Below are 12,407 nucleotides of genomic sequence, written 5' to 3'. Positions count from 1 at the left end.
CTTCACCCAGAGAGTGGTGAACCTGTGGAATTCTCCACCACAGAAGGCAGTGGAGGCCAATTCATTAAATATATTCAAGAAGGAGTTGGATATATTTCTTAAGGCTAAAGGGATCAAGGGATATGGGGAGAAGGCAGGGACAGGGTACTGAATTTGGATGATCAGCCATGATCTCATTGAATGGCGGAGCAGGCTCGAGGGGCCGAATGGCCTACTCCTGCTCCTATCTTCTATGTTTTTAAGTTTCTATGAACATCGGGCGCACATGCGGAGCCGCAACATCTGGTACTGGTGTGCGGCTCAGGTGGTGGCGAGTCGGTGTTTCGCCTCAGCCGCCAGGGAGGTGCGCATGCGCAGGACAACCCAACATTCTTCCTGTCAGCAATCACTCCCTCGTTTCTTTAATAAAAACAGAAACTGCTGGAAATACTCAGCAGGTCAGGCAGCGTCTGTGGAGAGAGAAACAGAGTTAATGTTTCAGGTCGATGACCTTTCATCAGAACTGCTTGTTCTTTAGTGTCAGCCAGTGATTCAGTTGGTAGCACTCTCGCCTCTGAGTCAGAAATTTGTGGGTTCAAGTCCCACTCCAGAGAATTGAGCACCAAAATCCAGGCTGACACTCTAGTGCACTGCTGAGGGAGTGCTGCACTGTCGGAGGTTCCGTCTTTCGGATGAGACATTAAACTGAGGCCCCGTCTGCTCTCTCAGGTGGATGTAAAACATCCCATGGCACTATTTCAAGAAAGAAAGACTTTCATGACCACCAGATGTCTTAAAGTGCTTTACAGCCAATGAAGTACTACAATGAAGTAGTCACTGTTGTAATGTGGGAAAGAGCAGGGCAGTTATCCCCAGTCTCCGAGCCAATGTTTATCTCTCAATGAACATAAAAAGATAGATTATCTGGTCATTATCACATTGCTGTTTGTGGGAGCTTGCTGTGCGCTAACTGACTGCCATGTTTCTTACATTACAACAGTGACTACACTTCAAAAGTACTTCATTGACTGTAAAACACTTTGGGATGTCCGGTGGTGGTGAAAGGCGCTATATAAATGCAAGTCTTTGTTTCTTCACTGATCTCAGCAGCAACCTCTTCTAGCTGATGGTTGATTGACGTTACAAGAGGATTTGAGTACAGGACTAAATAAGTCTTACTCCAATTATATAGGGCCTTGGTGAGACCACACCTGGAGTACTGTGTACAATTTTGGTCTCCTTACTTAAGGAAGGATATACTTGCCATAGAGGGAGTGCAACGAAGGTTCACAAGATTGATTTTGGGATGGCAGGACTGTCGTATGAGAAGAGATTGAGTAAACTAGGCCTGTATTCTCTTGAATTCAGAAGAATGAGAGGGGATCTCATTGAAGCATACAAAATGATTACAGGGCTTGATAGGGTGGATGCTGGGAGAATGTTTCCCTTGGCTGGGGAGTCTAGAACCAGGGGCCACAGCCTCAGGATAAAGGGTCGGCCATTCAGGTCTGAGATGAGAAGAAATTTCTTCACACAGCGGGTGGTGAATCTTTGGAATTCTCTGCCCCAGAGGGCTGTGGAGGCTCAGTCATTGGATATATTCAAAACAGAAGTCGATAGATTCCTGACCAGTAAGGACATCAAGGGATGTGGCGATAGGGCCGGTGAATGGAGTTGAGGTCGATGATCAGCCATGATCTCATTGAATGGCCACTCCTGCTCCTACTGGGGACAGCCCAGAGTCCGCGCATGCGCACACGGGACGGCTTGGGCCGAGTCCGGCACAGCGACCCCTCCCGGTCACCAAGGGTAATAACCGCGCATATCCAGAGGAGACAAAACCCCTGCCTCACTCGGAGCTGCGCCTGCACACTCGGATCCTGTTGGACGGAGTTGGCGCGGGGCTTTCCGGGGAAAGGCCTTGGTGTCGGTTACAGAGTCGCGATCGGTGATGCAAAGTGAGTTTTCCCCGCTCCGATTGGGTGGTGACTCGTGCGGGGTGGGGGGAGGGGTGGATCGGGAGAGAACACTATGTTACAGCTTGCCATAAACAGAGGGACAACCACTAAATATAAGAAAAGAGTATATATAAATTATATGAAAGTATATTTATACACTCAGGGATATATCTGTTTATACACTGTATGGATAGATCTGTATTTTTGTGTACAAACATGAATGTTTTTCGATGCTTTGGCAACATAAAATGTAACTTGTCATGCCAATAAAGCGATTTGAATTGAATTGAATTGAATTGAATAAAGAGAAATAGAAAAACCTGAGAGTCCGCGAGGCCCCGGACCGAGCGGCGTCATTTGGATGGAGCACGTGATCTCCTCGGGGACACGTGACCCGGACCCACAGCCTGATTGACGGGAGCTTCCGACCAATAGGGAGCGAGCGGGGCGGGGCTGGAGGAGGGAGCCGGCGGCGGGTCCTCCAACCAATCGGGGAGCCCGAGGGGCGGGACTAGCGCCGGCTGATTGTCTGATCCGCAGGGCAGCGAGTTTCTCCAGTCCCTTGTTCAGGGCCCGGGGCCAGGGAGGCTGTGGGCCTTTATTCCCCTTATTGGACACAAGGCTCTTTGTCTCACAACACACTGGCTCAGGTTTTAATAGAGACTTTTTAAATTCATCAATAAAAGCAGATAAACCCTGTGCTTCTGTGGCACAAACTTTCTAATATTTTATAGAATCATAGAATGGTTACAGCACAGAAGGAGGCCATTCAGCCCGTCGAGCCCGTGCCGGCTCTCTGCAAGATCACTTCAGCTAATCCCACTCCCCGCCCTTTCCCCGTAACCCTGTACATTTCTTTACTTCAGGTACTTATCCAATTCCCTTTTGAAAGCCGTGATTGAGTCTGCCTCCACCACCCTTTCAGGCAGTGCATTCCAGATCCTAACCACTCGCTGCGTAAAAAAGTTTTTCCTCATGTCGCCTTTGGTTCTTCTGCCAATCCCCTTAAATCTGTGTCCTCTGGTTCTCGACCCTTCCGCCAATGGGAACAGTTTCTCTCTATCTACTCTGTCCAGACCCCTCATGATTTTGAACACCTCTATCAAATCTCCTCCCAACCTTCTCTGCTCTAAGGAGAACAACCCCAGCTTCTCCAGTCTATCCACGTAACTGAAGTCCCTCATCCCTTATCCCTGGAACCATTCTTGTAAATCTTTTCTGCACCCTCTCTAAGGCCTTCACATCCTTCATAAAGTGCGGTGCCCAGAATTGGACACAATACTCCAGTTGAGGCAGAACCAGTGTTTTATAAAGATTCATCATAACCTCCTTGCTTTTGGACTCTATGCCTCTATTTATAAAGCCCAGGATCCCGTATGCTTTTTTAACCACTTTCTCAACCTGCCCTGCCACCTTCAACGATTTGTGCACACATACCCCCAGGTCTCTCTGTTCATGCACCCACTTTAGAATTGTACCCTTTCGTTTATATTACCTCTCCTCGTTCTTCCTACCAAAATGTATCACTTCACACTTTTCTGCATTAAATTTCATCTGCCATGTGTCCGCCCATTCCACCAGCCTGTCTATGTCCTCTGGAAATCTATCACTATCTTCCTCACTGTTCACTATACTTCCAAGTTTTTTGTCATCTGCATATTTTGAAATTGTGCCCTGTACACCCAAGTCTAAGTCATTAATATATATCAAGAAAAGCATCTTGTTTTAGGAACAAGTATTTCTGTAAAGGCTTTTAATCCAGTTTACATGGACAGATTTGCTTTAATTCATTCTTGGGATATGGGTGCCGCTAGCAAGAGCAGCAAATATTGCCAATCCCCAGCTTCCCGTTGAGAAGGGGGTGGTGAGCCTTCCTCTTGAACTCCTGCAGTCCGTGTGGTGAAGGTATTCCTACAATGTTGTTCGGTAAGGAGTTCCAGGATTTTGACCCAGCAATGATGAATATGTCTAAGTCAGGATGGTGTGTGACTTGGAGGGAAACTTGGAGATGATGGTGCTCCCATGCAACAGCTGCCATTGTCCTTCTAGGTGGTGGATGTTGCGGATTTGGGATGTTCTGTCAAAGTTCTGGTAGAGTTGCAGATGAAAAGTACCGACCCCTGGGGAACACCGAAAAACAACTATTCACCACTACTCTCTGTTTTCTGTCACTTAGCCAATTTCATATCCATGCTGCCACTGTCCCTTTTATTCCACGGGTTTCAACTTTGCTGGCAAGCCTATTACGTGGCACTTGTCGAACACCTTTTGGAAATCCATGTACAACACGTTAACCGCATTACCCTCATCAACCCTCTCTGTTACCTCATTTAAAAACCTCAATCAGAATCAGAGCGGCCGGGCCCGGCGGACGTGCGGCCAGGGCCCCGGCACCAGGAAACCCAGGGTGCAGCGCCTCCCCCATCCGAGCTGCCATTTCCCGGTTTCTTCAGTCATAAGAACATAAGAAATAGGAGCAGGAGTAGGCCAATCGGCCCCTCGAGCCTGCTCCGCCATTCAATAAGATCATGGCTGATCTGATCCTAACCGCCAATCCACTATCACAGAACCATCTCCTGAATCTAACAGAATTAGACACATGAAATAGGAGCAGGATCAGGCTACACGGCCCCTGGCCCCGCTCCGCTACCCACAGGGCCATGACCGATCTGAACCTAGACTCATGTCCAAATTCCTGCCCGCTCCCCATGAACCTCTATTCCCTTTACTTCTAGGAAACTGTCTATTTCTGTTTTAAATTTATGTAATGATGTAGCTTCTACAGCTTTTTGGGGCAGCATATTCCATGGACCTACCACCCTCTGAGTGAAGTAGTTCCTCCTCATCTCAGTTTTGAAAGAGCAGCCCCTTATTCTAAGACTATGCCCCCTAGTTCTAGTTTCACCCATCATCGGGAACATCCTCCCCGCACCCACCCGATCCAACCCCTTCACAATCTTATATGTTTCAATAAGATCGCCTTTCATTCTTCTGAACTCCAATGAGTAGAGTCCCAATCTACTCAGCCTCTCCTCATATGTCCATCCCCTCATCCCCGGGATTAACCGAGTGAACCTTCTTTGTACTGACTCGAGAGCAAGTATGTCTTTTCTTAAGTATGGACACCAAAACTGTATGCAGTATTCCAGGTGCGGTCTCACCAATACCTTGTACAACTGAAGCAATACCTCCCTATTTTTATATTCTATCCCCCTAGCAATGAAAACCAACATTCCATTGGCCTTCTTAATCACTTGCTGCACCTGCATACTAACCTTCTGAGTTTCGTGCACCAGGACCCCCAGATCTCTTTGCACTTCAGTACTTTCCAGTTTCTTGCCATTAAGATAATAACTTGCTCTACGATTTTTCCTGCCAAAGTGCATAACCTCACACTTTCCAGTATTGTATTCCATCTGCCAAATCTCTGCCCAGTTACTTAGCCTGTCTCTGTCCCCTTGCAGGTTTTTTATGTCCTCCTCACTCACTACTTTCCCTTCCATCTTAGTATCATCTGCAAACTTTGATATGTTACACTCGGTCCCCTCCTCCAAATCGTTAATATAGATTGTAAAGAGTTGGGGACCCAGCACTGACCCCTGTGGAACACCACTAGTTACTGATTGCCAGTCCGAGAATGAACCATTTATCCCAACTCTCTGCCTTCTGTTAGATAGCCAATCCTCTATCCATGCCAGAATATTACCCCCAATCCCATGATTTTTTATCTTAAGCAATAATCTTTTGTGTGGCACCTTGTCAAATGCCTTTTGGAAGTCTAAATACACTACGCCCACTGGTTCCCCTTTATCCACCCTATATGTTACTTCCTCAAAGAACTCCAGCAAATTTGTCAAACATGACTTCCCCTTCATAAAACCATGCTGACTTTGTCCTATTAAATTATAATTATCCAAATGTCCTGTTACTGTCTCCTTAATAATGGACTCCAATATTTTACCTACCACAGATGTTAGGCTAACTGGTCTATAGTTTCCAGCCTTCTGTCTACTACCCTTTTTAAATAAGGGCGTTACATTAGCAGTTTTCCAGTCTGCCGGGACCTTTGCTGAGTCCAGGGAGTTTTGGAAAATTATTACTAATGCATCCACAATCCCTACCGCCACTTCCCTCAAGACCCTAGGATGTAAGCCATCAGGTCCAGGTGATTTATCCGCCTTGAGTCCCATTATTTTACCGAGTACCACTTCCTTAGTGATTTTGATCGTGTTTAGCTCCTCCCCCCCTATAGCCCCCTGTTTGTCCAGTGTTGGGATAATCTTAGTGTCTTCTACTGTAAAGACTGATACAAAATATTCATTCAGTGTTCTTGCCATCTCCATATTTCCCACCATTAATTCCCCGGTCTCATCCTCTAAGGGGCCAACATTTACTTTAGCCACCCTTTTTCTTTTTATATAACTATAAAAACTCTTACTATCTGTTTTTATATTTTTTGCTAATTTACTTTCATAATTTATCTTCCCTTTCTTAATCAATGTTTTTGTTATTTTTTGCTGTCTTTTAAAGTTTTCCCAATCCTCTATCCTCCCACTAGATTTGGCTACCTTATATGCCCTTGTTTTTAGTCGAATACTATCCTTAATTTCTTTACTTAGCCACGGATGGCTGTCTTTTCTTTTACACCCTTTTCTTCTCAGTGGAATATATTTTTTTGGGAAGTTGTAAAATAACTCCTTAAATGTACACCACTGATCATGTATCGTCTTACCCTTTAATCTATTTTCCCAATCCACTCTACTCAATTCCGCTCTCATACCTTCATAGTCTCCTTTATTCAAGCTTAGCACGCTTGTTTGAGATCCAACCTTCTCATCCTCTAATTGAATATGGAATTCAACCATGTTATGGTCACTCATTCCAAGGGGATCCTTTACTAGGACATTTTTAATTAATCCTGTCTCATTACACAGGACCAGATCTAAGGTTGCTTGCCCCCTGGTCAGTTCAGTTACATACTGCTCAAGAAGCCCATCCCTAATACACTCAATGAACTCATCCTCAAGGCAGCCCTGCCCAATTTGATTTGTCCAATTAATATGATAGTTAAAATCCCCCATAATTATAGATGCTCCCTTATTACAAGCCTCAACTACTTCCTGATTGATACTCCGTCCAACAGAGTTGCAACTGTTCGGAGGCCTATAGACTACGCCCACTAGTGTTTTTTTCCCCTTATTATTCCTTACCAGTCGGTTCTACCGAGTCCGACTCGGGTCAAAGGACAGGAGCCAGGATCCCAGAATGCCCCGCGGCCCCGGGGAGCATGCGCACTCTCAGCGGGGAAATCAGCGCGTTGGATAGAGCGGTTTCTGGGGCACGGGGAATTGTGGGTGCTGCAGCCACCATTAGTCAGCAGCTGTCGGGACGAGTTTTATTGCAGGCTGACGGAAGGTAGGTCCCTGGCAGACTGTGTAGGTCTTTTTGTTGCTTCAGTTTGAGCTGGAGTGGAGATGGAGGAGAAGTTGCTGGGTTTAACCCCCAGTACCTCTGAGCCCAGGAGGACCCAACAATTTCCAATGTGGGACTGTGAAGGGTGGTGGATCCTGGGGGAGATTAGGTTGTTAAACAGACACTGTCCCTACAATGTAAAAGTGTATTGTTTTAGGAACAAGTATTTCTGTAGAGGCTTTTAATCCAGTTTACATCTACAGATTTGTTTTAATTCATTCTTGGGATGTGGGCGTTGCTAGCAAGAGCAGCAAATATGGCCAATCCCCAGTTGCCCGTTGAGAAGGGGGTGGTGAGTCGCCTTCTTGAACTCCTGCAGTCCGTGTGGTGAAGGTACTCCCACAATGTTGTAAGGTAAGGAGTTCCAGGATTTTGACCCAGCAACGATGAATATGTCTAAGTCAGGATGGTGTGTGACTTGGAGGGGAACTTGGAGATGATGGTGCTCCCATGCAACAGCTGCCCTTGTCCTTCTAGATGGTGGAGGTCTCGGGTTTTGGATGTTCTGTCAAAGTTCTGGTCGAGTTGCAGATGTATAAAGTTCCTTTCCTTCGACCCCTCCCCCTCCCACTCCTCTCCTCCCATAGAGGCTAGAGTCATGTGAAGACCCAGACCAGGTGGCGGATTCCCTTCTCTGAGGGACATTAGTGAACCAGTTGGGTTTTTACGACAATCCGGCAGCTTTCATGGTCACTTGTTTCTGCTGCCGGCCCCACAAATGACCAGATTCATTGAGCTCAATTTCACAACCTGTTTTTCTGGGTTCTCTCTCACGCTCCCTGTTTTAAATTCATTTTACCGGATGTTAGAAGGGGAGGATTTACAGACGGTAAGCTCAAACCAACATCACATCAAGATCTGACAGAGTCATTCGACTCATCGGATCTGAATATCATCGGCCTCTGAACATGGAAGCAAAATGCACCGTTCACAGCGGGGAGAAACCGTACACGTGTTCTGTGTGTGGACAAGGCTTCAGCCAATCCTCTGGCCTATTGAGACACAAGCGCAGTCACACCGGGGAGAGACCATTCACCTGCTCTGAGTGTGGGAAGGGATTCACTCAGTCATCCCACCTACTGAGACACCAGCACATTCACACTGGGGAGAGACCATTCACCTGCTCTGAGTGTGGGAAGGGATTCACTAATTCATCCCACCTACTGAGACACCAGCGAGTCCACACTGGGGAGAGGCCGTTCACCTGCTCTGTGTGTGGGAAGGGATTCACTGAGTCATCCAACCTGCTGAATCATCAGCGAGTTCACACTGATGAGAGACCTTTTAACTGCTCGGACTGTGGGAAGTGCTATAAAAGTTCCGGGGAACTGACGTGCCATCAACGTGTTCACATTGACGAGAGACCGTTCAACTGCTCTCACTGTGGGACTGGGTTCAGGCGATCATCTGAACTCACTGTCCACCAGCGCACTCACACTGGGGAGAGGCCGTTCACCTGTTCAGTGTGTGGGATGGGATTCACTCATTCATCCACCCTGCTGACACACCAACTTGTTCACACCAATGATAGACCTTTTAAATGTTCTGACTGTGAGAAGAGATTTAAAAGCAAAAAGCATCAGCTGAGACACCAGAGAGTTCACACTGGGGAGAGACCGTTCACCTGCTCTGTGTGTGGGAAGGGATTTACTCGTTCATCCAACCTGCTGAAACATCAGTGCACTCACTCTGATGAGAGACCTTTTAAATGCCCGGAATGTGGGAAGTGCTATAAAAGTTCTGGGGAACTGATGTGCCATCAACGTGTTCACACTGATGAGAGACCGTTCAGGTGCTCTCACTGCGGGACTGGGTTCAGGCAGTCATCTGAACTCAATGTACACCAGCGCACTCACACTGGGGAAAGGCCATTCACCTGCTCTGTGTGTGGGAAGGGATTCACTCAACGCTCTAGCTTGCTGACACACCAGCAAGTTCACAAGTGACTGCAGGGGTTGGATTCTGCTGTTGTTGCTGCTGTTAATCACATCCAGGACTGAACCATGTTCATTCTGACAGTTGGGGTTTGTTTCTGCTGATGTTAATAACTCCTGTAACTGGAGTTTAATATTCTGGATAGATGTCAAATAAATCAGCTTTGTTTTAAACACACTGTTGTAGATTTTCTTCTTTCCCACCTGAGTGTTTAGCATCACCTGGCTGGAGCTCAGAAAGGACAATCTGGGGGAGGATCGTACGGTGGGAGCAGAACTTCAGCCTGGACACAGTCCTTCAGGGCCACACTGAGAGGGGCAAACAGCACTTTGGTCTTTCTCGTCTCTCTTCACTGACAGCAAAGGCTCCATGTGGGTTAATCTTGAGGCGTTTGAGAAACGTGTCCCAGCCACTCTCTGCCATGGTTCAGAGCTCCTAGGCACGGAACAGAAGGCTCCTTTTGGAATGTACCCAGTGCTTTTTTTTTAATGGCCTTATTAACCTGTGTCGTTACTTTTAGTGATTTGTGTATCTGTATCCCTGGATCTCTCTGCTCCTCCAGCCCATTTAGACTCTTAGGGGAAAAATTCGGTGGCGCCCCCTTTGGGTCGCTAACGTCGCCGGGGCTAATCTTAGTGCCCCGAAAAAGTTAGCGCCCCTGCACATTAAGTTCAGTGGTAGCGCCCCAGGCAGGAGGCGGGGTGCTACTGGAAGCGCTCCCCTCCCTCGAGGCGCTACCAGTGAATTTCACGGCACTTCATGTAACAGCACCACGCCCGTCGGCACATAGCACCGCGTCATAGCAGACCTCCCTCCCCGATTAAAGGGGAGGGGCCTAGCACTGCACACACCGGGGCCCTGCTGGACCACCGGGGAGCGGGGTGTCAGATCAAAAGGAGCGCCGGGCTGAGCGATCGCGGCCGGCACCCCGAAGAAGAAAGGGGAAGGGTGCAGGTGCTGGCAGTCGGTCAAAATAAAAAGTTGCCGCCCGACACCTGCCCTTTAAGTGGCGCTGCCGCGGCTGCAGGAATGACCCCTGACCCTGTCGGACATATCGTCCAGCGATAGGTCAGGGGTCGCAACCCAGTGTTGCAGCTGGGGTGCTGCGCATGGCGATGACGTCATTGCCGGCGGTGCAGTGCCGCGGGGCGCTACCGGCTACCGCCGCCGCTAACCTCCCGCTGAATATCGCGGGAGGCACAAAGCAACCCAATTTCACCCCCTTGTCCAAGAAGTGTGTGGCCTCCTTATTCTTCCGACCAAAACACACCACCTCACACTGATCTATAGTGAAATTCATTTGCCAATTACAGGCCCATTCTGAAATCTATTAATATCTTCTTGCATTTTGTCTTCCTCAGTATTAACTCTACCTCCCAATTTGGTGTCCTCGACAAATTTTGAAATTGTACTTCTGATTCCCGAGTCCAAATCGTTTATGAACAACAGTGATCCCAGCACCGATCCCTGTGGATCATCACTTCCCACCTTTTGTCAGTCTGAGTAGCTACTCCCAACCCCTACTCTGTTTTCTGTTTTGTAACCAGCTTGCTATCCATAAACAGTTTGTGCAATATAGAAGATGACCCAGGTCAGGCCGTGTGGAGTGAAGGGCCAGGCAGCAGAATGGATGGAAAGCTGGCTACAAAACAGAAATCAGAGGGTTGGAGTTAAGGGAAGTTTGTTGTGATCTTTCCATCCATTCTGCTGCCTGACCTTTGACTCCACAGGGCCTGACCGTGGTCATTTTGTAGACCGTACATACTGCAGACACAGTGCACCAGTGGTGGAGGGGGTGGATATTGAGTCCTGTGGCAGGGGCACTGATGAAGTGGATTTCTCTGTCCGCGAGTTTTGAGGCATCACTAGTGGCGTTTTTCACCACTTTCCACCTTTAAAAAAACCTTGCTGCCAGTTTATTAAAGCCATTAACAGCCGCTCGGGTGGGACACACCAATAAATGAGGCCTTGTTTCCCTCACAATGACAGGCCTGAGCCCGAGTTAGAAAACATTTAGTAATTAAACCAGACTGGGCGGGGCCTGAGGTGTGAGTTAGTAACGGAAAATTGGTGCTCAGCATGGCTCTGAACTGAAGCTGATTATTTTAACATTCATCATTGTTTATGTCACCATACCTTTTGACTTCAAAATGTGTCCTGTTATTGTGACAAAAATTGTCTTTCTTAATTTTTTGCGACGACCATTTATTAAATTCTTAAAATATTAATTTTTTTTCAGCAGCAAGTTATTCTTATATTTTTTTAAAGAAAGCTGTCCTGGGGACTCAGGTTTCTGTATCATTTATTGATTAATTTGTTTATTGCCCAATCTCAATCAGACGGGCGGGTCATCTTGCTGTCCGGCGGAGGCGAGGTTCCCCAGTGGAGGGCTCTCTACGCGGGGGTCCTTCCCTGCACCATTGGGGATCTGGGGTGGAGACTGTTGTAAGGAGCTGTCATGCGCAACAACTTTTAAGTTCCTTTCCGGACTCCAAGGCTAGATGTGATGTTTGCGGCCTGGAGGAGTCCATGGGCCATGTGTATATTCAGTGTGAGAGGTTGCAGCCCCTGTATAGTTACCTGAAGGGGCTGCTCCTCAACTCTTGGTTACACTTTAGCCCCACGCTCCTAATCTCTGCCCGCCCGGTGCGGAGGGGGGTGGGTAAGTCGGAGGATCTTCTCCTGGACCTGCTTTTGGGCCTGGCGAAAACAGCAATTTGTAGGCCCAGGATGGACGGGGCCCATGGGGGGGGGGGGGTCACTCTGGCTGCTTGCCTCTCTCCCGTGGTCTTGTCCCTGCCCGGGTGGCCCTGGAAAGGGAGCAGGCGGTGTCCACCGGTTCACTTGATGCCCTCCTCGACCGGTGGGCACGGAAGGTATCAAGAGGTGATAATCGATCCTCAATTGAATTATTAATTGTGCGTGTGTCACAAATACATTTCTTCTATTCTGATACAAAAGCTCTACTAGACATATTAAACTACTAGTTATTTAATCAGGGCTGCAGCTGCTGAAAGGTTGACTGTACTGAGGTTTGTGGCCAGAGCTGGCAGACGTGTTGTT

At 47.7% G+C, this 12,407-nt stretch overlaps 1 protein-coding gene across 1 annotated transcript; it reads left to right on the top strand.

Annotated features, from left to right (window-relative positions):
- Positions 1–265: 265 nt before the first annotated feature.
- LOC147119242 (uncharacterized) lies at positions 266–10,930 on the top strand. Its single transcript, XM_085984051.1, has 3 exons — positions 266–285; positions 8,344–9,247; positions 10,892–10,930. The coding sequence occupies exons 1-3, from the start codon at positions 266–268 to the stop codon at positions 10,928–10,930; spliced, it is 963 nt and encodes a 320-aa protein (XP_085840177.1).
- Positions 10,931–12,407: the final 1,477 nt, after the last annotated feature.

The sequence above is a fragment of the Somniosus microcephalus genome, chromosome 4 (genome assembly GCF_052327205.1).
Source record: "Somniosus microcephalus isolate GS21.2 chromosome 4, FLI_Smic_1.0, whole genome shotgun sequence".
Classification (NCBI taxonomy): domain Eukaryota; kingdom Metazoa; phylum Chordata; class Chondrichthyes; order Squaliformes; family Somniosidae; genus Somniosus; species Somniosus microcephalus.
This window is presented reverse-complemented; position numbering and strand designations above follow the sequence as displayed.